Source organism: Fusarium odoratissimum (assembly GCF_000260195.1).
Source record: "Fusarium odoratissimum NRRL 54006 unplaced genomic scaffold supercont1.88, whole genome shotgun sequence".
Lineage (NCBI taxonomy): Eukaryota > Fungi > Ascomycota > Sordariomycetes > Hypocreales > Nectriaceae > Fusarium > Fusarium odoratissimum.
In genome coordinates, this window is record NW_022158752.1 from 1 (window position 1) to 26,777 (window position 26,777).

General features: G+C 40.3%; 6 protein-coding genes across 6 annotated transcripts; 4 read left to right on the forward strand and 2 right to left on the reverse strand.

The window, feature by feature from the left end:
- Positions 1–65: 65 nt before the first annotated feature.
- On the reverse strand, positions 66–1,496 carry FOIG_16515 (uncharacterized protein; the record flags this gene model as incomplete). Its single annotated transcript, XM_031217976.1, has 9 exons — positions 66–99; positions 149–568; positions 619–756; positions 808–845; positions 900–1,054; positions 1,108–1,149; positions 1,215–1,305; positions 1,371–1,400; positions 1,452–1,496. The coding sequence occupies 9 exons, from the start codon at positions 1,494–1,496 to the stop codon at positions 66–68; spliced, it is 993 nt and encodes a 330-aa protein (XP_031052305.1).
- Positions 1,497–10,589: 9,093 nt separating this feature from the next.
- On the reverse strand, positions 10,590–10,934 carry FOIG_16516 (uncharacterized protein; the record flags this gene model as incomplete). Its single annotated transcript, XM_031217977.1, has 1 exon — positions 10,590–10,934. The coding sequence occupies one exon, from the start codon at positions 10,932–10,934 to the stop codon at positions 10,590–10,592; it is 345 nt and encodes a 114-aa protein (XP_031052306.1).
- A 640-nt stretch (positions 10,935–11,574) lies between these two features.
- Positions 11,575–11,748, forward strand: FOIG_16517 (uncharacterized protein; the record flags this gene model as incomplete). The annotated part of the gene is made up of 1 exon (XM_031217978.1): positions 11,575–11,748. The coding sequence occupies one exon, from the start codon at positions 11,575–11,577 to the stop codon at positions 11,746–11,748; it is 174 nt and encodes a 57-aa protein (XP_031052307.1).
- Positions 11,749–11,778: 30 nt separating this feature from the next.
- On the forward strand, positions 11,779–12,006 carry FOIG_16518 (uncharacterized protein; the record flags this gene model as incomplete). Its single annotated transcript, XM_031217979.1, has 1 exon — positions 11,779–12,006. One exon carries the CDS (start codon positions 11,779–11,781, stop codon positions 12,004–12,006), a length of 228 nt encoding a protein of 75 aa, XP_031052308.1.
- A 6-nt stretch (positions 12,007–12,012) lies between these two features.
- FOIG_16519 (uncharacterized protein) lies at positions 12,013–12,411 on the forward strand (the record flags this gene model as incomplete). The annotated part of the gene is made up of 1 exon (XM_031217980.1): positions 12,013–12,411. One exon carries the CDS (start codon positions 12,013–12,015, stop codon positions 12,409–12,411), a length of 399 nt encoding a protein of 132 aa, XP_031052309.1.
- A 4,511-nt stretch (positions 12,412–16,922) lies between these two features.
- Positions 16,923–17,410, forward strand: FOIG_16520 (uncharacterized protein; the record flags this gene model as incomplete). The annotated part of the gene is made up of 2 exons (XM_031217981.1): positions 16,923–17,231; positions 17,375–17,410. 2 exons carry the CDS (start codon positions 16,923–16,925, stop codon positions 17,408–17,410), a joined length of 345 nt encoding a protein of 114 aa, XP_031052310.1.
- Between the last annotated feature and the right edge of the window lie 9,367 nt (positions 17,411–26,777).

The following is a 26,777-nucleotide window of genomic DNA, read 5'->3' on the forward strand; positions in this document are numbered from 1 at the left end:
CCCATTAAGTTCGCCTTCTTGTAGACATCTCTATCCGAGCTTCATGAGCTCACCATTATACTCCCTCACGCTTCAGGCTTCCTTCCGTAAACAGAGCAACTATCGAGGTATTAGTCCGCACAGTCAAAGTATGAGTGGATGCGCGTACATTGGCCAATAGGCATGGATCTTTGGGTCGTTCAAATCCTTCCTCACATCGACCAGAAAAACATCTACCTCCTTCCTGGACCAACCGTGGGCCCTCGTGAACGGCGCGATAGTTAGTGACTCCAGAGCAACGCTTGTGTTTTCGTTGCTCCATGCTCCAAGCTCCTTGTACTTCTTGTCCTTTGCCCAGCGATTTGTCGGCCATTTGAAGCGTGTGGTGACGATATTAGTGAATCCGACCTCGGCCATGATGTTCTTGAACGCGTCGGTTTTTTCGAAAGGCCTACCTAGCTTAATGGCTGCTTCGTTTAGAAGCTTGTTCCATTTGAGGAGTGCATTGTCCTCGGTCAGAGTTCCGTCATCGGACTTCATAATAACATCGATGTCCTGGAGTTCAACATAGCCGCCTGGGGCAAGGTTCCTAGCCAACTTAGGGCTCATGGAGAATACAGAGGTCCAAACGAAACTTACTGGTAGATTTTGCGTAAGTAAACAGGCCAGTCCTGAACGCTAAAGTTCATCATCCTGCTGTGTATGTAATCAAAGGGCTCGGAGTAATCCCACTCCTCATCGATATCGTCAACGAGGAACCGAACATTTGGTGGAACACTAGCTGATCTTTAGTGTCTATAGGAAATCCCAACGCAATTCAGGTCTCACAAGCTGGGCTGGATGGGAGATAAATCAACGCCGGTAATCTACAATTCCAAAGAATTAGCTTCGACTCTTCACCTCGAGATAACTCATCTTACGTCGGCTTCAGGATGCTCATCACCAAAGTCTATTGCCCAAATTCCTGTACCAGTGCCTAGGTCCAGGACGCGCTTGACCTCAGAATCAGGGAGGTTCGGGGGTGAAAGACCAAGTTTGTTGTCGAAAGTGAGAAGGAATAAATTATGCTGTAAGTCTAGACTGCTTGAGCATGAATTTCCTCTACGATATGCCAAGGGGCAGTTATACCTAGCCTGTCGTTTTCTCGATCATCGTTCGGAAGGTGATATTCTATGCGTGATAGACGTCAGTGTGGGCTCTCTAGATCACCAAAAGAGACACCGTCAGCAACTCACTTCCATCCTTGTATCGGTGGTATGTTCTCCCGTTTTCTTGACGGTAGTCGAGGATGGAACTGCTCAGGCTTGCGGTCGACGATATCGCATCCTGTCACCATTGCGTCAGGGGTCTTCTTTCCACTCGTTGCATGACAATCAAAAGGCAGTTCCTACATCTCCAAGTGACGAGTCCTGATCGTTAGCCTATAATGACAATTAGCTTATGTTCATGTTGAACAAGAGAAGGAATCTGACATCTTCATCAGGTGCGACGATAGGTTCTGCACCGTTTGCTGCCATTTCCTAAATATGAATTTTCCTTGGGAGTCGAGCAGAATGATATCTTGAGAGGGACGTTCAGGCGACTGATTTTAATACTGCAGTGCCATGTTGACGAAATCAAACAGCGGCCAATCAAACAATGAGAGGTACTACGTTGTTCTCTCTTGTCTCATTTAACGTTCTGCAAGGATGTTAGTCGACGGACAAGGATGAGATGTTTCCGCCACATTCCCATGTCCTTGTTCCCAACACTTCAAGAAGGCTGAATGTGACAGGTAAATAACATAAGTTTAGGTACGCAGCTCTTCCAATCAGTCACATAGAACTGGGTAAGTGATTGAACGAAAATGTCGGAGCGAAATTTCTGGGAAAGAACCCGGACCCAGACAGCATTTGATGCTGTCCCCACTTCCGTTGTTGAGAACAATAGGAGGGCAATCGTGTACCAGCCAGGTCTGAAGAAAAAGAAAGAAGATGAAGATGAAACTGTCTCTCCCCCACGCCTTTTTCCCCCATTTCCGGTTCAGATCGCGTTCTGGGGATTTGTTTGGGGAATTGCGGAGAATCTTATATTCACCACTTCCATCAGAGCCATTTCTCGGATTGAGTTTGTCGTCAAGGTTCGAAACTGTGCGAAACCTCCAAACACCAACATTCTATCATCAGGATGAAAGCACCGTACGGGTAAATTATCAACGTGGTTGGGTACTAAAGGAAAACACCCACAGAGCTATTTATCCCACTTCAAGCCGGAAGAAGCATCGCGATGAGTACGATTACGAGGAGAGGACCAACTGTACAAAGAACAATCAGAATCCCGTCGCATCATCTACTTTTCGTCTGTGCCAACCTTGGTGACCCTGCTGTACCAATTACCCCTGGTACTGTAATGGCAACCTAATACTGTTTTTTCTGGCCCGTCACCATTCCTTCGATCTTAGGTTCTGGGTCCGAATACAAAAATTACTCGGCCGTGCGCTTTCCCTCGCTTATAGGGTATGGCTTAGTGTACTAATCCCCTGTAAGAAGGAAGCGGCTTGATCGGCTCAGTTTTAAAGTGGAAGAGAACATACTGCATGATGATCCTATGTACAAGGAGATGATCGAATACACCCCGGCTTAGATGCCTGCTGTTTCTCCAGAAGCTAAAAATGGTCTGGATTTAAATTATCTCGCTCACATTCGTAGCATTGCTCCAGTGCCATTTAGCCCGTTCCGAAAGCATGTCTCTGCTGTGTAGTGGGCGTTAGGGCCACCGAAGGGAAGGATAATAGAGTTTATTCCTTCTCCAAGGAAAGAGAAAACAGGCTTGGTCTATGGCCGTTTTCGGTTTTGATTCAAACCCTGTCAAACCCCCCAAAACGGCTTGCTTGACCGCAATTGCGGCATGGTAGTGAGGAGAAGCGACTGGGCAATCATTGGCTGTCGTAAGTTTCCTCAATTGTGAGGTGACACGCTTTACCCCGCAAACCATGTTGGCATCTTGTTGTTAGGCAGATCGGCCCGCTCCGCGAAGATAGCTAAGAACTAACGAAGGAATTCTCCCTCACAGAAAAAGCCTCCTGCTGATTTGCAGGTATTGGCTGTACTAGAGCTTCCTATCTCGCTCTCGTTACGAATACCAATGTTGACGAGTTGCTTCGTGTATGGTGGCGGGAGTGCGCCATTTTCTCAACCAACGTAGCCAAGGTTTCCTGGGCCCATTGCTGCATGATACTTAAACCGGCGGCCACACCAAAAGCAATCATACACTTTGCCAGCCGAATTGCACATTGCCACCATCGAGCTGAGGTGGCTGTAAGGTGGGGCTCTGATCGCGACAGCACATCCTTGATTACATGGGTAATCGCGGACATGCTGCGTGCGATTTTTTAGCCCCACCGCTAAGTCTGTTAGCTCACGTCACTGGTTTCAAGTTATGCCTTGCAGGGACTAGCTCATATCGACCCCTCGCAAGCCCAAAATCAGCGTATCGCTTTGCCATCTCGGATACGGCGAACAGGCTTATTTAGTGCTTTTTATTACCTAAGTCGTGATGGATAATTAGTTCCATTCATTTTCCGAAACTTGGTCCATAGCGGCTGCAGCAATAAAATCATGCTTTTCCGTTACGACGATACGGAGCCATTATGGCCTTTCACCTGGGGGTGGGCCGATCTAGACTAAAAGAATCTAATATTGATGGGTGGAGCTGGACGGGCTGGTTATCTCGACTTTTCAGCTCCCCTACTCTTGACTCTTGGCGTCCGGTCAGGTCATCATTGACGCCTCGTAATCGACCTTGTTGCCTCTCTCAGTCCTACATATTCTATTACCCCTCCCTTCTCGGTGCTCAATCATCGACGGAATCGATAACTTCCGAGCCTCACACACCATAATTCAGTGATGACTGTAGTGGTCCAGGTAGTCGCGACATGTTTGTTTGTCATCTGTGAGGGGTAAAATATGCAGCCATTTCCTTTTTCATGCATGCCGGTAGGGCCATGCAGCCAACAGTTGCATTTCGATGGATCATAAGGGGTCTGTTCTTTCCTCAAGAAAAGGGAAAGGAGACAACATAGAAAACACATCTACCTACGCAAGGAATTGCCACTATACGGACTAACATTCGTCATATTTGGTATGCGTGAAAGCTGCTTTCTCAAATCTGGACGCTCTTCAGCATCTTCCACTTCTAGACTTAGCTTAATTATTGCCCAAGTACACCAAGACGATTAATCTCGGCTACCATTGAGCCCGCCATCAATGTACCCCTCACTACCCTACAGCGAGATTGTCCACTTTCTCTTCACCTCAACCTCCATCTGCGCATCTCGTTCCTCTTCTAGTGGCTCCTACGATCTCGATTTAAATTCGCTTTGCTGTTATAAAAGTATCGCCCTCTGATTCTAACGCAGCCACACCGTCTCTTCTAGCCAGTGTTCATCGCTTCACCTGGCGTCAGGCTGATTGTTGGCTTACCCTCTTGGGATTATCAGCTTCACCGAGCTCCTCTGTTTCAGCCGCTCTCTGACGATGAGACTAAGGAGGGCGTGTTATTTAGCCCAAACTGTGACTCCGGAATTTCCGAGCTCTGAGAAATGTCGTGCCCGACGCAACATGATTCAATCAACGAGACAGCCTTATGAGACCAAGCCTATTAGGTAGATGTGCCGCTGTTCTTCAATCAGAAGAATTCTTTGTGTTTTGAAGCTGACATGCTTCGAGCAGCTTGAGGGCTGTTTAATGAGTGAAAATGAATGCATCACATGGATCAGCTATCCCAGTATTTTATGACACAACCCTGCTCTCCCAACCGCCTTCAGCTTCAAAAGATCTCGCCAACGGCCTGGCCAAGCTCCAAGAGGTGACGATCACGATATCACGGCGCGACAAGCGACAGGTCAATGGACATGTCATGGTTACCTTTGAAGCCCACGCTCAGTATTAAGTCCAATGCGATACCCCTCTGGCACATTATCGAACTCAGCAGGCAGGTCAGTCTTTTCAACTTCTGCCCCATGTGATCTGAGCAGATCCACAGCTCGCGCACGAGGGTGGAGTTGTAGACATGAGTCTAGATGCAGTTTCACTTGCAAAAACGGGGTTGATTAGTTGAATGCTCTTTCATTTGCAGTCTATAATTGCCAACCGAAATCCAATATACCAAAACAGCTATTTCAGAACCTTGAAGATTATGAGAGGGGGCTCAAGGTGGTGATGAAACGGACGGTATGCCAGGCTGAACTCCGTTGTTAAAGCAGTACAAAGTAATTTGAAGCAAAAGCCATTGGGATCTGTAAAATTCTTTGTGACCAGGATATAGTGGTGAAAGACCTGATGTGTCAAGTCATTTCTGGAAGTATTTGGAACCGCCAAGCCGCTCGTTCCCTAGGACATTCAACGCTTTCACGCTAAGGATTGCACCTCAAAACACTGTCTTTAATTAAAATTGGAACTCTTTCCATAACTCCATTTGTAAAATAGAACCATGGACTTCTTATTTCGGCACAGCTACTAAACACAAGAGCCCTTGCCAATTGTGCGAATAAGGGGAAATCAGGTACACTATGATCATTGCATATACTTATGATATTGCCATCGTTATGCATGAAGGTTCCTCCAAAAGCAATAGAGTATATCATCCACTGAATGTGTTTAAGCAGAGACATGAGTACGTGCCAGAAAAGTGCTTCATTCCTCAACTACTTCCGCTTAGTCAAGTCTTGTTGTCGTCTGCGCGCTTCGAGTTTATAAATATACTGAAGCCATTCCACTGGGTCAGGCAGCCCTCAGCCGTTGGCTCAGTAGAACCTTCGTGGCTCTCGATTCCGTCATCGCCATCTCCATTATCCGCTCTGGTACAATTGATTTGTCCCCCCTCCATAACTATGGGGTTCACGATCGTGACCAAGTTCGATGATGTGTTGTATTGCTTGCCACCTATCACAATAGGTCTAATGATCGAACCACCCCTATTTTGTGCTTCCAAACAATTGGCGCATGACTCCTGATCAAGTTTGCTTTTCTGAAGATTTTGACGGATGTATTCCAGGCCATCAATGGGTGCGGCATGTTCAGGACTTAAAAGTAAAATATCCTCTTCACGATCGCAATTCTCTAGAACAAATTCCAGAAAGGACGTGAAGTTATTGATGTCACCTTTCGAAGCTGTGCCATGAAGTTCTTGCAGAAATGACATGAGCTCCTGAATTTTGGCGGAAGAATATCTTGCAGGTTTCCCGGAGGGATTCGAAGGAAGAATCTGCTGGGAAGTGATGAGAACCATTGCTGTTTGCCGCCGTTCTGATAGATATAGCTTGCCAGAGAGATCAGGCTAAGACAAAAAAGCATGTAGGTAAGACAACGTCCGCTGAGGGAATACTTGGACCATCAATCTTATAGAAGAATTCTCCAAGGCTTTGTAACCTAACACAAGTCACATAGGGTCCAAGCCCGGACCATGCCCCATATGTTAAAGATCGCTACAACAAAATTGACTAGTCAGGATAGCCTGCAACAAAACCTTGTTCTTGTATGCATAGCTATCCACTGACAACGAGACAACAGTGTTTTTTTTGTTTGCAAAATAGCCACTTACCTTACACCGCTCTCCCCGATCACATCTTTGCCCTTGGATAGAGATCCGATAGGTCTGGAAGCAGGATTCGGGAGGGGAGTCAAGAATTTCGGGTGCGCAGGTTCACGGGGCGGTGTGCCCGACTTGAAAACCGTGACAATACGGACCAACTCAGAGAGTCGATGTAACAGCACAAAGAGCCCACTAGCCTTGAGACGTAAGCCTATGTGGGATTCGTAAGGTCTGGGAGATGAAAGTTCACGATCACGCGATATCATCGTCTTCCTTGGACCCCTTGAAGGAGCCAGTAAACTTTGAGGCCTGCTACAGTCTAGTGCTACTTTTTGTCGGCGCACACGTAAGATGTGTAGAGGACCTTTGTGAACCTTGCCTGCGTCTGTCGTGTTCATATGACTCATTTTACGAACATCCGCTTGTACCGCGATTGATACCAACATTTGCGATGATCGTATGCCATGTGAAAGGAACGGATGCTTGACGTAGAAAAGTTGTGCTCAGTTGGCCCTCACCTTCTTTCCATTTTCTGACCAAGGCTTCTGTGGCGGCGTCATCAACATAACGCTCCCTCCAAATAACACGCCGTCACCCTTTGCAATCGAGCTTTATCAGCAACGCCGCCACCATGACATTGCTAACCTTGCCAACACAACAGCACGCGATGGAATTCAATCAGCAGGTCACATGACCTACGCCTGACTTGTCAGTGCCGGCCCTACTGACGTTGTACCAGGCTAGCTTATTTCGAATTATCGAGTTGTGCTTTTTCTCGATGCAGCCTGTCCCATATACGCCCGAGTTCACTCCACATCCTGCGAGACTACCGTGCCAGCCGCCGATGCTTTTCCTATGCTACCGCGGTCGAGAACGAGATATCGTGCTGACAAGCGAGCACAATATTGCAGACAAAACGATCCTGACACATCTTCAGGACTTACAAACAAAAAGTGATCAAAGCGGCGAGCATGCTTTGACCCAGCGGCATTCTTTTCAGCGACAAGAGATCAACAAACTTAGCTTCACAAGGTTAACGACGACTCAAAAATCATCAATCTTCGTCTCCGACCAAGACACTCCGAATGTTTCAGGAAGTGTGACAACGTCCCTCACTTGCCGAGACCAGAGGAGTCAATATCGCCTTCTGATTCGATCGACAGTCCGTCAATTTTTGGGACGAGTAGACTATACAGGCGATAACTCCCTGTTCCGCAAGCAATCCATTTCCCAGGAACAGCGACACAAACCCAAACGACGCTATTTACGAAGTTCATCTTCGACTGTGAGGCAACAAGCTTGGTACTGACAATAAGACGCTATGTGGTTCGAAGAATGGCTGCCCTCGAAGAATAACATGACGTAAGAAGCCTTGGAGAGTGACTCCTACACCCCTGCAACTACTGAGAAAGGATACAGAGCTGTCGGCAGCAACAAGGTTGACATCCGTCTCATTGAACGCTTTGCACTCGAGCCATAAAACAACTTCGTGCACTAGGTGATTGGGTCACTGGTATTGACTTTCTGCCGATGGTTGATGGATCTTGGGCGAGTTACATCTGTAATTCGAGGCGGTCAGGCGCTACCGGCCAGGCCCCTCAAACCTCCCAGATGGTGGCATTCCGATTGCCCTCCCTGCTAGTGCTGGACGTCGCATACCCATCGATACCTGCGCCATAAATGTGAACTCAAATCTTTCTACCAAGAACAAGTTCATGTCGAACTCAAACGAACAGCGATCCACACTATCTAATGCGTCCAATGATCAAGCAGTTCCATCCCCTGAGACTGCGTCAGCAATATGTTGTGGCCCGGGGTTTTCTTCATACCAGCAGGCTCTTAGTGAAGCATCATTACATTCCGGGTTTATGAATCAGGCTTTCAACTCCCCACGATAGAGGCAAACAGAAGTAAACTCGGACCTATCGGCATCACTCAACTAACTATCAACCCCTTTCCTTGATAGTAAAAGATGTTGAGGATCAATTCAGTCTTCAAGGCACAGACTGCAACGCGGCTCTACTACACCTCCTTAGATACTCGAGCCAATTCCTCTTGCAAACCCATTGCTACTGAGGGTATGCCTACTCGCATATTTCAAGGGCCAACGATTTGAGAAAATCCGGCTCGCAGTTGTTCTCTTTATGCTGAGTCACAAGCAAACATCTCCTCACTTACTACACCAAGTTCCGCCAAGCCTGGAGTTCTATCCGCAAAATCGTCACTATACCTTGAACAACCCCTAGCCAACGCTCTGCCAGGCCCTTTGGAGACTTTGAATGCTGCTTTGTTGGCGCCGCGCGCGTCGTCTCTGCGGAGATCACCGAGATGCAAACTGAGTAGTGTATTTCTTCGACGGATACATCTCTAGGCACAAGGAGTATGGCGCTAGGTAAGATGTTTTTCTCGGAGAAGCTGGAATATGTAAGTCTAGAGTCTATATCACGTACATGAGGAAAGTGATTGAGCGTAAGAGTCCGGATTCGAAACCCGGTGGGCAAGCCGAACCCCCAAACACCTTTCTATCAGAAACTTTCCGCGGCTACTTGAGGGGACACGTGCTTCAATTGTTTGAAGAAGAGAGATTTGGAAACAAAACCTTTGAAGTGATCATCTACTTGTTTGAGGTGAAGTTCAGCAAGCCGAACACAGCAGAGGATGGCGCTCTATTAGCTGAGGCTCATCCACTCGCCCGAACCAAATATGAGTCACTGCAAACTTTTATAGATTGCACCGGCAAATCTACCACCGAATACTGCCAGAGTTACGACAGGCTTTACCGACGGGCTTCGCTCTCTACATGAATAAAGGTGGCAGGAGAAATGTCTGCAAGAAGGGGTCCAGAACAGGCTTTGCACAGAGGCCAAGCAGGACAACCTCTTGGTAGATTAAGCTCTCGCTTTCGACGAGGTGCTAAATGTTCTTTGGGACTACCTTGGAGCAGCATAGGAACTTCTAGAGGCTTTCGGAGAAGAGGACAACTAGACAGGGCAATGGGGCACGTCGATGCTGCTAATATTAATCGACTCGAATTAAGAGATGGCGCTACGCACATAAGAGCTAGCCAGAACCGTGCTACAAGGAACGGGAAACGGCAATCAATGATAACTAAACTAATACATATGCGACATCGGACTCAAAGTCAAACCGGAGATGGCGGTTCCGACCGTGGTGCTAGACAAGGCTCCAGCCGAGTTGCGTAGACGATACAACCACACGAACTTAAGGACGACTGATGCTTCCGCTGCAGGCGATGGGTCATTGTTCTCAGGGATGCTCAAAGAAGAAGGATCACGAAGTATAACGACGCAATGCCATACACTCCAACCGAACGGGAAAGGATTGTAGGCCAAGGAAACAGCGCAGCTGAACAGATGGTCACCGATGGTGGCGGCAAAAGACCCCTATTATAAGGTAGACGATGCGGTTCACCACCAGCTGGCCTGCGGGAGCCGCTGTCGCTTGTCGGAATTGTCTGCTGGGAGTTTGAGTTTACTCCAGAGTGAACACAAATATAGGAGACAACTAATCAATCGCCGGAAGAATTCGAGAGGCTGCTACCGCACTTACAATCTCACCTGGGAAGACCAAACTTGAAAAACGAGCCTAGGAAGGCAGCTCCTGCTACGGAGAAACAATCAAGGCATATCTCGCAGAAGATTAGAGTGCCCGACGACTGTTAAATGCTCGAGTTTGGACAACATTAGAAAGAGCAAACAATCACCATCAGCGAGTTGCAGTTGCTACAGAGCGCTCCGTCCGTTCATCCACCAACAATTGTTGAGATTCATGCGATAGCGACTAAGAGCGAAAATGGCACAGACCAAAAAAGCACTGATAATCATGCTAGTACTCTTCTGTGGACGACCGGAATCAGAACCCAACACCAAGCTTGAAAAGAAAGCTCGCGGAGGAGATTGGGATGCTACGGTCTGGCAGACTCGGAACATCTGGAAATTTGGCAACCTACAAAGATACAGCCGCTTCGTAGGAGGCAGTGCCGAAGAAAGGCGATGCGCCTAGGTGACGGAAAGTCACGGCTACCTGAGGTGCTGAAGGAAGATACCAAGTCTATTTGAGTTGAGATGGGCATCGGACGAACCTTCAGTGTTATATCTCCAACAGAACTTTCGGCAAACGCCATTCTGCCGAAAAGCAGAACGCCTGGGAAAATTTGAACACTGACACGCATACGACCCTACTGTTTTGTATGCATGCACCCAGACGTTGGACGCATAGTCCACCACCAGGGCTACCATGGCTGTAAAAAGCTGCCTCGTTGTCGAAGGAGCCATCTCCTTGAGTCGCTTCAGTCCCATCGCAGCCTCAAGACCTTTCGTCGCTGCCCTTGCAATATCCTGCTTGTAGTAAAGGCGTGATTCCATGACGAACCTAAGAATCTTGACTTGGGCTTTCGGGATGACTTTCTCACCCTTGATGGTGAACGGTTCCAAGTCTGCGCTGCCTGTGTACCTGATGAAGCGTACGATCGCCGTCTTTCCCACTTCAAAAGTTGCGCCGATGCGTCCCTCTCAGGACAGGGCCTTGTTGATTATTGCTTGTATCCCTCTCCGGTTGCTCTCCGCCGTCGGTCTAGTCACCCACGAACGCGATGGCACAACCGCTCAGATCGATCTGGGTTTGCACCAGGCCTTCATCAAAGAATAGGAACAGCATCGGTGATAAAGGCGATCCCTGCCGGAGTATGCTTGTGGTAGAGGTCTGCTCTCCGAACTTTGACCATTAATCATAATGGTTGCAGTCCGCTCTGAGAAAAACGCGTGGACCCATCGCAGGAGACCCTCTGGGATCCCTCTTGCCTTCATGCGATCGTGACTAGCGATGCTGCCAGCGCTAGGTTGATGTTGATGTCCCATGGAAGGCGGCTTACCATGAGAAGTTCTACATCAAGCTGACTCGGGATTCGCCTCTTGTTTTGGTCCTTTCTCAACTTGATGGACGATACTTTACGAGGACAGCCCCAACGCGGAGGACTACATTGTCCGCTCTCACCATAACTACCTCATGGAGCGTTCTGTTTCCGTAGTGTTGCCTGATCTCCCCACTGGAAGCTATGTAGTCTATCTCAAGGTCACTAGCGAGCGAGACTCCAACGCTCAGTCCGTTGAGCAGGTCGTTAAGCGCGAGGCTGCTGACAGGACTGAGAACAAGAAGCTTGCTCAGGTTGGCTATGCTTAGTATCTGGCTCACAACAAGGCTTGAGACCACATGGACAAAGTGGCCAGGCTACGACGGAAGAAGGATCAGCAAAAGGCTTCTGCCTGTCGTCAGAAGGTGCTTCGCCGATGGTGGGAAAAGCGCTCCATCAACCGCGACGTCACTACGCAACAGAGCAAGAACTTTGAGAAGCGAAAGGGTCGTCGCGCAGAGCGGGAGGCTGAACAAAATTTTCTCAATGAGGAATTCAACGCCATGGTCATGGCTGAGCGCGAGTAGATGAAGATGGAGAGACTTGCTAAGACCGAGGCTGAAACAGATGCGGAAGCTAGGAAGAAGGCTGAAGAGGCTGGCGATGAGGCTCTGAGTAAGAAGACTGAGGAGATCGAGATTTCAGAGGACAAGGATGAGCCTGTTGTCGTTAATGAGCATCACAACGGTCGCGACGACGCGGTCATTTCTGTCTCGACTGGCTCGCCTCACCTGACCCTGAGTCAATGGGCTCTGCAGCCGAAGGTACTGGAGAGAAACAAGAAGTTCCACCCGTTAGCGGAGGCCCTCCTGCTTCCGTCAAGGAAGAAGAGCCTCTCTCCATCCCCCCTCGCCCAGCCTACGACTCAACAGGTGAATCCTCCGACTCCCCCGTCGAAGAATGGGAAGCCCTCTACAGCAGCGACTACATAGCCCGCAAACTCCGCCCCCTCCAAGGCGACCAAACCACCACTCCAACACCAGAAGTCTCCGACTCAGAGGGGGAAAAGACGCCGAGCCATAGAACGCCATCTGCATCATCAGTGTGCGCGTGTACTCAAAAGACGAGAACCTCGAGCTGCGCACCGTCATGGAAGACGGTGAGCTTCTGGAGGGGGGTATGGGCTCAAAGGGAACCGCCGATCTCTAACACTCTCAATCCAACGTAGGCGGTAGACGATCTGACGGCAAAGATGTTTCTGAGGTAAGGCAACATCACGATAAGCCAGATCCTCCCTTCATTCGCAAAGATGGCAAAGACGCCGAAAAAAAGTCTACCAGAGGAGAGAAATATTCTTGAACCAAGACTTACATTCACAGCAATTCTGCTCTCAGAACTAGATATAAATCTTTGGCACTGATATCATGTAGGACTCAGCATCAATTTAGATCATAAAGACGCTAGTTGGAACAATAGAGCTCACTATCTACTTTACTCTACTTAGAACGCTTCCTGCATTTTGAATGCCTCAGAGTACCCTGTAGCGACTGACTGTTCAGAACTTCATGAACCGCCAACCGAAGGAAAGAACTATGCTTGCTGATAACTGGCATCCAATGCATCGACTCTGTATCACAGCCTCTTGAAGCAGAAGCTTTCAGGTATGTCTACACTGCTGGCCGATTCCTTTTCTTGGCAATAGGCAAGCGACTGACGATCCATCTTCATCGGTGAGGTTGACACCAGTACCAGCACGTACAGGCATTTCAGCGCTGGCGACACATAAAAGTACTGAGAGGAACCAAAGCTTGCTACTCACTAAGCCGTGGGAACATTTGGGAATGACGTGCTGAGAGTAGCTGGACGAGGCTGGCAACACCGTGAAAATCAGGGCGAAGAGACACCAACTGTGAAGACATGACGCTGGTAGGGTGCGGAAAAGAACAAGCGGGAGTTGAAGACCCGAGAGCCTGGCAAGCTTTGGCAGCGAGGAGGAGCTTCTAGAAGAGCCTTGAGGTTGACGAGGCTCGCTTCTGGTATACATGCTGGACAAAATTGGACAGCAGGGTGACAGGCTGGGCGTGACGAAACACAGCAGCCAAAGCGCAACTCCTCCGACTCTAAAGAATGGGCACTTTGATTCACGCACAGCACTCAGCAACGCTCTTCAACAGCGGTTTTAAGCCAATACAGAAAGTCAATCTACAGCCGAGTGCTTCTGGACTTTAGGGCCTGAGAGTTGATAGTAGCGTTGGAAGCTTCGATTGTTATCGACTCGAGCCTAACGAAACCTTCACTCAGACACCACCACGATAGCTCACCAGACACTGGAGCCAATTCTCCTTACAATACCATTGCTACTGGGGGCATGCCTTCTTGCCCACTTCAAGCGCCAGCAGTTTGAGGAGACTGCTCATTATAAACTTAGGCAGAGTTGAGGGCAACGAAAGACGCGACATCAGCAAATCGACCATGACTGAGCAAAAGCTTTCACATTGTGCACACCGTGTGAAGGAGCCAACGAAAGGGAAGTGATTCAGCGACACTTGACGTGGTGTACAGGGAGGCAACTCCCGCAAGATTTCAGAGGCGAGGGGGATATAGCGCTGGAGGAAGCCAGCATGAATACAAAGATCATAACAATCCCACCCGACAAACTCTGAACCTTCGTTCTTCATCATCACTCACCTCCTACGAACATTTGCACTACGATCTCTTATCACTTTTAACTAACATTTCATCGAATTACAATACTCTCATTTATGAGCAGAGTTTCAAGTTGGTTCACGGCTCGCAATTGTTCTCTTTATGTTGAGGCCACAAGAAAAGACCTCCTCATCTACTACACCAAGATCCGCCCGCCCTGGAGATCCATCCGCAGAGCCGTCACCATACGTTGAACAACCCCCAGCCAACGCTCTGTCAGGCCTTTTCGAGACCTTTAACCTTGCCCTGTTGTCGTCGCGCGCGTCATCTTCATCTAACTATGAGGAACATCGAGCGGCAAACTCAGGTGTGTATTCCCTCGATGGGCACGTCTCCAGACACGATGAATATGGCACGAGGTGAGATGTTCTTGGAGAAGCAGGAAGATGCAATCCGAGAATCTAAATCACGTTCTTGAGGAACGTTGTCAAGCGCGAGAATCCAGATTTGGAACTCCTAGAGGAAGCCGAACTCCAAACACCTTTCTGTTACCAAATTTTCACAGGCACGTGATGGGCCACGAGCTCCAGTACTTTGAGGAATTGAGGTTTGGAGTCTAAACCTTCGAGGAGATCACCCTCCTGTTTGAGGAGAGTTCGGTAAAGCCAACACAGCAGGGGATGACGCTCTCATAGCTGAGGCTCAACAACTCGCCCGAAACAAATATGAGTCACTGAAAGCTTTTATAGAGTGAACCGGCACATTCTCCCACCGAATGCCACCGAACTTCTGGCAAGCTTTGAAGACTGGTTTCGTTCCCCGCATTAACGATGGCGGCAAGGGCAAGAGCTTGCAATTAAGAGTCAAGAACAGTCTCTACAAAAAGGTCAATTGAGACAGCAGCTTCACAGATCCAACTCTCACTCCCGGCAACGTGCGAAATGTCATCTGGGATTGCTGAGGAGCAGCATTGTAACTTCTGAAGACTATTGGGAAAGAGGACAACAGGACAAAGCAGCGGGACACGACGATGCTGCTGATCAATTTGCATCAAGAGACGGCGCGGCCCACATTCAGGACTGGCCAAAACAATGCTGCCAGCAGCGGGAAATGGCAATCGGTACTTCACCAACGATAATCGCGACTCTATGAACTCGAAGTCATATCCAAGGTTAACATGGAGGTGACAACGGTGCCAGACAAGGCTCGAGCCAAGTTTCACAGACAACACAGCCACCCGATTCTAACTACAGCTTGTGCTTCCGCCGCGAGCAATGGGGCCACCGTTCTAAGAGATGCTCAAAATGGAAGTATGGTAAAGCAAGACGACACAATGCCAAAGGTTTTGCTGGTGGTATTTCCGGGGTTTCGAAACATCACATGTCAAAGTTGACACCTGCAATGCTCCAAATACATATCACCAAACTCCTTGGGAACCAGGGACTCAACTCTTTCAGCCAGATGCTTCAACGAGAAGGAATCAAGCATAGCGCGGGTCTCTTGCTTCTAGTGAGGTTGAACTGCGTCCAGGGTCGCTTCTTCTTCACGCTCCTCATCACCCTCCATTTCATCGAGGTGCTGGTCGCCATCTTCCCGAGGTATGTTCTTGCGCCAACGAGGCGAAGATAAACTTCCAGAGTCCGTATCAGGCTTGGCCGTTGAGTCGTCATCCAATACGTCGATCAAAGAAGCTCTCCTTCATCAAGTAGTTCTGAGGTCAATTTAACTTGTCTTACTACTACATGCCAGCCTTCACCAACGGCAGGCCGGATTGCTGGGTCCCCGTTACTTGTCGCAAGTCTGTTGTCCGGTAAATCTCCATGGGTGTTCCTTGAAGCATGCTCCCAGGCGACATCGGCACAACGGTCGAGATTGCTCCAATTCCTCCTAGGGCCGAAGGCCACTTGCAAAGGTATCCTGTTTACCTCTACAGTAATAGCCATGCCCTTGATACCTCCTTTGCCCGCGTCTCCCTTTGAGCCACTATTCGTTCGACAGGCTCTCCGTTCTCGCCTTCGCGTCTGTTTCCTGTTCAATGGCATCGTAGTTCAGCCAGAATCGTCGCTACCTCCTCTTTAATCTGTGTTGCATCATCCGCATAGATAAGCTTCTTTGCTTCACTCTTGGCGGATCTGTGGCAACTGTAATTCGCTCATGGTGATCGTCTGCTCTTTCAACTGGCGTCCAGTGTCGATCTCGGACATGTGGCACTCATCAGTTGCCTTGGTCTACGTCTAATATGCCTTGAATTTATCGCCGTGGTGAGAACAGCCTCCCCGGCTCCTCCATTCTGCAAATCCAACGGAAGAGTCCATAATGATGGGACATGTTGGCGTTCGACGGACTCCCACTGAGCAACTTACTCTGAACGCAGTACCACGTACGCCATGATGGGACGGGCTTCAGGCATGGGGAGTCTGGCAAGTCAAGCTTTGGTTGCTGGATGAGAGCCGGCCTGAAGCGACGCCTGGAGAGGTTCACTCAAGGCCCTGGTTGGCAGCTTTCGTAGGAAGGCGTTGGCGTGCGTTCGTCCTACAGGAAAGTAGAACCTCGGATATGACGATTCAGACAGATGACAGAGGCTCCTGCGGGTCGAATTATGATGAACATGACCGCCCATGCGACCAACAAAAATGATATGGAGAGCGAGAGCGATGGGGGTCAACAAGAACAAGGGCAAGAAGAAGCAAGCGCTTCTGGACAACGATTGACCCAAAGTCTTAACGAAAGAAGGTCTACGACAGACAGAGAAAATGGCTGATGGCACCACCTGAGGGACACGTAGCTGTCGCCATACCCAAAGGACCGTTACCAATTCCAACACTTTGACTTCCTTCAAATTATACGTTGGCGACATATGTCACCATGGGTGGGGGGCTGCGATGACCAGGTCATGCACCTCATTTCTGAAATCGCCTGCCTCGAGTCCCTCAGGAAGGACGGCATGGACGATTTTACATTCTACCTGCACGTATTTATTCTTCGTACCCTGGTTATTTCGACTAAAGGAGATGCTGGCCCAAAGATGCCTGTCAATGCTGATGGCAGCCTTTCACACAAGCAGCTCTCCAAGAACATTACCATGGCTTTCCGCATTGCTGCATGCATCTTTCTCCGCAACCTAGCCCCTAGATTCAACGCCAGACAAAAGTTCCTCATGAAACTGGTTTGCATCAGTCCTTCGATATATCCCCTCGGGCCCCGATGGATTCGACCGCAACGTTTCTTGGGTCTACCTCGTCGGCGGCTCGATCAGCGTTCCTGATAGCATATTCCGAGCCTTTTTCGAGGATTGCTTGGCTCAAATAGGCGACTCGTCCAGGTCTGGCACCATGGGACGTCTAACCACTGTCTTGCACGAGGTGTAGCTTCAAAACGACAATCTCTCGGACGTCAGCGCACCCGAGTCTACGGTGTCTGAGAAAGAGCAACTTCACATCCACTGGCGGGTTGTTATGGAATCGAAGGGTTGGGACTTCTTGTTGATCTGAGCACCAGCGATCGGGAGGATACAAGTTAGGCTTTTAGACACTCACAGGAGTCCACGTAATGACATTCGCTATTGTGAATCACGTCTTATAGTGAAAGAGAGAAGGGAGACCAGTGGTTGGTAATCCGATCTGAAGAACTCAATTCAGCCATGATGCATCAGGGGTGTTCATGTGGAAATGCGGGGGCGGGTAGATGGCGGGGGATCTGGCGCTTCCGGCGTGCGGCTGACCTCAACCTCCCATTTTTCTATTAAAGGCCAAGGTAACATCTTCCTTTTTTTTGTCTTTTTCGTTTTCAGCAGCGTGTAGAGGTTTCAAAAGACTCTGATAGGCAGGAATGATCGGTGGCTGTGTTGCGAAAGCGGTTTGCTTGCTAGGGAGCATACCAAGGCACTCCATCATGACGGCGAGCAATCGGGAGCAGCCTCGATGTTTGTTCATGTGCATGCAGAGAGAGCTCTCGCTATTTTCCAAGTCAGTGTTGTCATATGACCAATCATTGACTTTTGCGCATGTGCTCTCAAACGTTCAGCTGTAGCTCTAGGGTATCAGAGAGGGCAGCCAAAAGCAGACAAGTATCTCGTCGTGGTGGACGCCAGCCCGTGCGTGTTTTCAATCCCCCTGTTACACACAATCAGACAAATAATGATCGCTGTGAGGTACGCACACCATTATGCAACGCTCGTAATAATCCGAGTCCACTTGTTCCAACCCCCTGGCTTGCAAGTCACTAAGTCAGGATAGTAAAACTAGTACTATATAGGTACCTTTTACCTCTTTCTTTAAGGAATTCCTGGAGACCTGTGGTTAGGACTTCGTATCTCATCTTGGCCTCCCAGTCAACTGAAAAAAAAAAACCCAACTCTGCGGGGCGTACCTTGCCTACTTAGGCTAGACTTATTCAGCTCAGTTCTCATTAGCTAATTTCAGCTCAATCCAAGCCCAGCCCCAATCAAAAACCCGACTTGAATTGAGTTATTGCGAGCGTTGCCGCTCAGTGACAATTGCGTCTTCAGCAGGCTTGTCATATCCTGGTTCTCTCAACTGCAATTCAGGAGCCTCGCCTCGTTATCTCGGACGATAACAGGCTTGCTTCTTTCGGATGATCTGGAGCCAGATAGGAGAGACTGACCGGTTCGCTAGGTTACTGGTTGACACAAAGCTCCTGTCACAAATACTGGCCACCATGCTCCTGTATTCCGTCTTCATCATCCTCTATCATATCTCTCCTCCCAAACTTTACAACGCTAATTAAATCATGGCCAGCACTGTAACGGTTGCACAAGTCGTTAAACCACATGGCAAAAGATTGGGCCATAATCGCTATGCAAGCAATCATGGGTGTGCTACAGCTGCCTTATAGAAGCCTTATAGCGCTGTTACGGGCATGAATCGTAACGCCTTATAAGCTAAATATATATAATTCTAACTACTTCTTCTTAATTTATTAACCTTGAATTACTTAAGATATTTCTTATAAAATAACTCTACTAGTTCCTTTATGATATTAGTAGTCTTTATTTACTAGTTATACTTAGGATCCTAGCCTTTCTATCTTACTAAAAAGCCTTTAATGTTACGACCCCCGCGGTTACGTCACGTGTACCCCACATTTTTCAACCCATCACTAAAGATTTCCAAGACAATCACGCTCTTGACCGTGATCGCCTGCAAAGGATCACGACCCCAACCGTGATCACCTAACAACCGCCTTTAGCATGGGAGCCCATACCTGTACCGGACCCGGTGCACCTAGTAGCACGTGACCTCTGTACCGGGTCCCCCCCGTTGCAATGCTATTAAACCGGAGGTATTATATAATCGAGAGGGATTATATAATCCCGCAGAGGGTTTAGCTTAAATAAACCTTAGGATTAGTATAAGCCGCTTATATAATAAGTTAGAACCTTAAATAGGATTAGCCTAAGGTAATATCTCTAAGAAGAGGGGTAATAAATCCTAGAGAATAAAATAAGGAATAATGTATAATCTAAGTTAGGTTTAATAATTAAAAGTCTTAGAGCTATACTTCTTTAAGGCAGCTATAATTATAAAAATAAAAAGTAAATTAATAAAATAAGCCTTAAAATTAAGAACTCCTATATAATATAATATCTTTAAATATAAATATCAAAATTTACCTTCTTAATATCCCTAATAATTAGGATTCTTTTAAATAATTATATATTATAAAAATAATTACTAAGAAGGTATATAAGCTAGGCTAATTATCTAATTTAAGTTATTTTAGGACTTTTTAAATATAAGAGCTATAATGATTTAAAATTAAGGATTATTAAATAAGATTAAGTAATAAGTTACTATTAATTATTTTAAGCAGTAAAAGTAGTAAATATTATATAACTTAATATAATAAATTACTAGGTATAAACTAAGAGGTTTATAAAGTTAAAATAAATATTTATTGTATAAACTTTAAAAGATATAATAAGTAAGTATATAATATTTAAAATATACTTCATTAAATAATTAGAAAAATAAGCCTATATTATATTAAGATATGTTTACTTATAGTAAATAAGTTAAGTAAGTATAATAATATATCCTAATTTTACCTTAAGCTTAAAGCTATATATAATAATAATAAGGCAGTTAGAAAAAAGTAAGCTTAAAAATATTATTTTAAAGTATTAAAAAGTATTTTAAATACTAGAATAAACTAAAAAAAGTAAATTACTATTTAGGAAAAGGTAATTTAAGTTAAAAAGCTTAGAGGCATTATAAAAGCTTAATATTTAATAACCTAGATTAAGAACTTATAATGAGCTTTAAACTATTACTTTAAGATATTTTTATAAATTAAATAAAGTTAAAATAAAAAAGAAATTAAAGATAGAACTTATGTTTTATTACCTTTCTGTATACAATTCTAATAAGAGGTTTAAAATAATAAGTACAAAAGTAATAAGGTATTAATTAATATTTAAAACCTTGAAGTCTAAGAGCTAAAACTTATTAATTAATAAGAAGAAGTAAAGCTAGTTAACTATATATAAGTTAAAAGAAGGCTTAGTAAAGTATACTTAACTAAGTATTAAGACCTTAGAGAAGTATATATTATATAAAAGGAGTTATAAGTGCCCTAATAATATATTATATTAAGTGGCATTCTTAGATACTACTCCTAAGAAATTTTAGCTGAACTAAAGGTTATTAGATTAATTTAAATAATACTTAAAAGAAAGTAAAGAAATTTAAGAACTTTATAAGAAATTATAATTAAACATAAAGTCTTAAAAGAAAAGTTAAGTTAATTATACCTAGTTGGCTTATTAATTTTAAAAAAGGTAGCTACTTTTTTAGTATTAAGTAGTAAATACTTCTTATATAACTTATATATTTTAGATTTTAAAATAACCGTATGTATACTTACTAATATTAAATAATTTATTTAGTTAAGATAATATAATATAAAGGAGGTATATATATTAGATTTAAATAGTTATTAATCTTAAGGTATAAGGAAGTATAAATTTAAGTCTTAGATTTAGAAAATAAGCTATATATATTAATATTATATTATATTACTTAATACCTAAAGACAAATAATAATTTAAGTAACTAGGTATTAATACATATAATAAGTAAACTAAATAAGTAAGTAAACCAGATAAAAATCCCTTATATTATATTATTACTATTATATTAATTAATTCTTAACTAAATAATATATCTTAATCTAATAATAAAGCCAATATACTTCTTATACTTAAGGCCTCTTAGGGAGACCTAAAATTAAGTTTATAATAAGCTATAAAGACTTATAATACTAATTACTAGTAGCTTTTTAATTAAATAAATAGAATATAAGCTTATAATAAGTATACTCTAAACTTATAGAAACTAAGTAATCTAGAGGAATAAGTTATAATCTAATATATCCTTAACTTAAATTTATAAGGATTTCCTTCTTAGTATTATAATATTAAAAAAATAATAAATTAACTACTTATTAATTATAATATATTACTAATAAGTAAGTACTAGGCTATTAATTTTATTAAGTAGTAGTTATAGCTTAAGATATATTTTTAGAGGAGATATAATCATTAAAAGGCTAAATATAAAAATCTAATTACTGTTTATAGTTAGTTTAGGCTTATAGAGAATATAATTATAAAGTATAATATCTAATTAGATAATATTTAGAACTTCAATAAGACTAGCTTTATAATAGGCATAATATTAAGTAGTATAATTATTATTAGCCTAGAAAGGCATAAAAACCTAAAATTACTTTAACCTAGAGATTATAAATAAGTTATAGTAATTTAAGTATTTAATATAAAAGGCTAAGTAATTAATTTATATATAATAATTATAGGCTAATATTACCTTATCAATTAGTACTAAGAGAGTAACCTCTTAGGCACTTAGGCTATTATTATAATACCAAATAACTAAATAAATAATAAAATAAGTCTTAACTAGTTAAAATACTTTAATTAATATATAACTAACTAATTAGCTAATACCTATTATTTTTTAATCCTTAATAGCTATAAAAATTATTAATTTACTAATTTTTAAAAATATTATAAGAAGAATAATATTATTATACTTTATATATTATCTTATTCTTCCTACTTATTATAGCCCCTTAATATTAAGTACTTTAGGCCTTTAAAAAAGGCATATAATTAAAAAATAAAGTATTTAATTAAAAGGTCATAACCTATATTTCTAAGACTAAGTTCTTCCTAGCCTTTTATGTTACCTTTTAATTAATTATAAGTAAGGCAAATATTTAGAGGGGTTTTAAAAGGGGCTAGTCTTATTCCTTTTAACTTGGAAGTTATAACCTTAAAGCTTAATATATAGCTATAGACTTTACTACCTATTAAAGAGGTAGCCTAATAAGCTTAATCTTAGACTTTAAGGACCCTAAGAATAATTCTTAAGGCTAAATCTTAATTTAAATACCTTTAAAGATAAATTAAAAGGTATTATAATAACTCTCTAGAGTTAATTCTTAAAGCTTTAAGATCTCTTAAGAAAAAAACTAAGGGTTATCTTACTGGCTAAGGAAAACTAAGAGCTTTAATAGACAAATAATATACTTAGCTAGTAGTATAAGGCAAAAAGGATTTAGCTATAGAATAAAGAGAGTATAATTATATAAGAAGGTGAGGATTTAATTAATTAGATAAATATAAATATATAAGTAATAATTAAATTATTAAAACTAAGTATAATATAAGAGCCTATTAGGAAGGTATTAAGGCCTTTAAAAAGAAGTATAATAATTAATTTTAATTAATTAGATAGTTTATTATATTTATATTATAATTTATCTTAGAAAGGTTAAGATTTTTATTTAGTTTACTTATTTATTTAGTTTACTTATTATATATATTTTATAAAATAGGTAAATAAGTCTTATTTACTATAAGGTATTTATAATATAATTTTTAAATTATAAATAAACCTAATAAGGTTTTAGCTAGAACTTAATACTACTAATTAAAATATTTAAGATTAAGAAGTCTTATAAATTATATATTTAAATTAAAAATAAAAGGACTAATAACAGTAAAATATATTATTTATATATTAATAAAAACAAAATAATAAGAGTATTATAAACTATAAAAATAACCCTTAAAACCTAAAGAAAGGGTCTTAATTAATTTTTATAATTATAATTATATATTATATAAGATAATTATAAGCTAATTCTTAGGGTTATATTAAGATTATTACTTTATAAACTACTATAATAAGAACTTATTACTAATACTTAAATACTTTATCTAAATACTAAAGATAATATATAAAGTTAAGCTATAAGTTATAAAAATAAATAATAAGTTATAAAAAAGGCATCTAATTAGTATATAACTTTAATAAAAGGGGATTAAAGTAAATAAAAGTATATTATAAACCTAGTAATAAAAGAACTCTAGGGAGTACTTTAGGGAGGTAATTAAAAAGAAACTAAAACTATTAATAATTAATAGTAATTTACTAGTAGGTCTATAGCTAGAAATAATAATAATAGTAGTCTATATACTTAATTAAACTCTAAAATAAGGATTAAAATAGAAAACCCTATATAACAGCTTCTTTTTAGGCATTTTAATTATAAAAGAGAAAAACTAGCCTTAAATTAAATATATAAGGATAATTAGCTATAAAGCCTTCTTATTAACAACTATAATATAAAATAAGGAAAAGTATCTTTAATTAAAAACTAACCTAAAAGTATAAATAGGTTATCTAATTAAGAATAATTCCTTAAATATCTTTAGACTATAAGACCCTATTATAAATAAAGTTTATATAACTTAAGATATTATCTTTAATAAAAAAGGATTCTTTAATACTAATAAAGTATAAATAAAGTAAACTATTAGGGAATAAAGTATTAAAGAGTTATAGTTATATATATAGGCTTTCCTATATTTTAAGTAAATTAATTAGATATTAAACCTAGTTTAAACCCTAGATAAGGAAGATTTATAAAAAATACTTCTTAAATGCTTAATTAAAAGTTTACCAATTAAAAAAGTAAAGTTAGAAATAGAAGTAATAATTAGCATAGGGGAAATATAATATATTCTTAGAATCTTTATTAAATAATAAAGCCTTAAGCTATAATTTATAAACCTAAATATAATATATATAAGTCTAAATATTAATACTAAAATTAAAAGGTATTAAAGGTATTTATAAATTAGGATTTATAGACTTACTAGGAGTTTTAGGGATAATAGGACTAAGCTTATTGAATATTATAAGAGAAATAAGAGAAAGTCTTTAGAGAATTAAAGAAAATAAAAGCTAAAAAGTAAAAATAAAAGGTAAGAAGTAAGATAAAGGTATATAAGCTAAAGAGACTATATAAAATAAAAAGAAAAAAAAAGAGGAATTAGAGAAAAAAAGAAATTAAATAATTATTATAGAGGAAAAAATAAAGGCCTTATAGAAGCCTAAGGAATTTAAAATATTAAGTATAGATTAGAAGGCTTATATTATATAAGACTATAAGAGATTATAATAAGGCTATTTATAGACTTTTAGTAGGTTTTATAAATAAAATAATTAAGTATAACTCTTTATTATAATATTATATAAGAAGTATGATTAATTATAAGGAATAAGTCTCTAATTATAGAAGACTACTAATAGCTATTAGTTTCTATTATAATATTATATTACCTAAGCATAATTAAATAAAAAAAAGGGGATAATTATAATAGGCTATTAAGATAATTAGCCTTACTTTAAATTATATAATTCTAAGGCCTAGGGGATATATTCTTATAAAAACCCCTTATCTTAGATTACAACTTTCTTAAGCTTGAGTTAATATTATACTATTATGCCTACCTAGCTTTATAATTAGTTAACTATAATAGTAAGGTTTTATAAAAAGTTATAGGAATTAGGTTAACTTTATATAAGTTATTTAGTAAAAGTTAAATTAACCTAAAGTTATAACTAGCTATATTAACTAAATATATATAGTAAGGTATATAACTAATTAACCTTATATATAAGAATAATTAAAGTAAGATTAGTAAAAAAAGTAGTAGTTTAAACTAGAATAATTTTTATTATAAGAGGTAATAAGTATTAATTCTTAGTTATAATAGTATTTAAAATATACTAATGAATATTAAGTTAAATTTATTATTTTTCTTTAATATAAAAAAAATAAAGGTTTTAATTAGGCTTTTAGAGTATTAAATTTAATTAATTTTTAAATTTTTTTAAATAAATATATATAACTCCTAAAGTTTAATTATAGTAACAGGTAACTTAGAGTATATAAGGGTTTGTTTTTTAATAGGATTTATAAAATAATGTATCTTCTTATAGCTAGGTTTTTTAATTATTTTATTATAATTAAAAGTTTTAATATATATCTTTACTATAAGAGATAATTTATTAACTTAATCAGGTTTTAAATATTTTTTATTAAATAGAGATATAATTTTTTAATAAGTGTAATTATAAAGATTTTTATTGTATTTTTAATTTTCTTAAGAGACTATTAATATTAAAGGAATTTAAAAGTATTATAATAGCCTTTAAACTATTATTTTTTTCTTTAAAGCTTATAATAATTTAAAGACTTATTAGAGTTATTATAAAATAAAGAATAAGTTTACTATATTTACGTTTTTTAATATTTATTAAGGTCTTAGTAATTTATTATATTTATGTTTAATAATTAACTAAGGTAAGTAAGATTTCTTAATATCTTATTATCTTTATATAGTAATTATTAGCTTCTTAGAGGAGAATATTTATATCTCCTAGGTATTTAAATCCCTAAGATTTAATAAAGCTCTTAATAATTATATTAGTATTTATATTATTATTTAAATATATTTATATTATAATGGTTATATAACACAACCTTCAGTCTTAATTAAAAGTAAGATTCTCTTCTTAAATTAGGTTTTTAAAATACTTAAATCTAAATTAAAAGGTAGTAAAGAGGTTTTTAAGTAATATTTAACTAAGATTATTAATTAAGTTTAATTATTTAATTCTTTTACCTAATCTGTTTTATTTAATCTTAAATAATTTTAAAAATAATATTTAGTTTTATTTAGAAGCTAAAATACCCATTAAGTAATATATAAAGTAAAAATAAAGGTATTACAATAAAATAATAAAATAAAATATATATTTCTAATATAATATAATATAAAGTATTATACATTACATTAAAAAATATAATAACCTTAGTATTAAGTCTTAGTAGATTATTTAACTATTACCTTAAACCTTTAGATTTAATTAAATAAGGGGCCTTAATTTATAAGTATAAAAAAGATATTTTTCTTGTTTTTAATAGGCTAAATACCTTTTTTATTATTATCTTTTTAAGGTAATTACTACTAAGGCTTTAACCTTAAAAGGCTATATTAAAATAAGTTAAAAACCCTTAATTTCATTATAATATATATTTTTATACAATTAGTATATAATTAGTCTTTTAATATAAGTTAATAATATAAATATTAAAATGATATTAAATTTATATTTCTTTTTTATTATTATGAAATTATAAATAAAATCCTATTATATATTAATAACTTATAATTTATATAACAAGTCAATCTTATAATCTTTAATAATTAAATATAGCTTTATAAGATTATATAAAACATACTTTATTATGTATATTATAGGCTGAATAAAGATATTATATAATCTAATTAATTACTTAGAATAGAATTAAG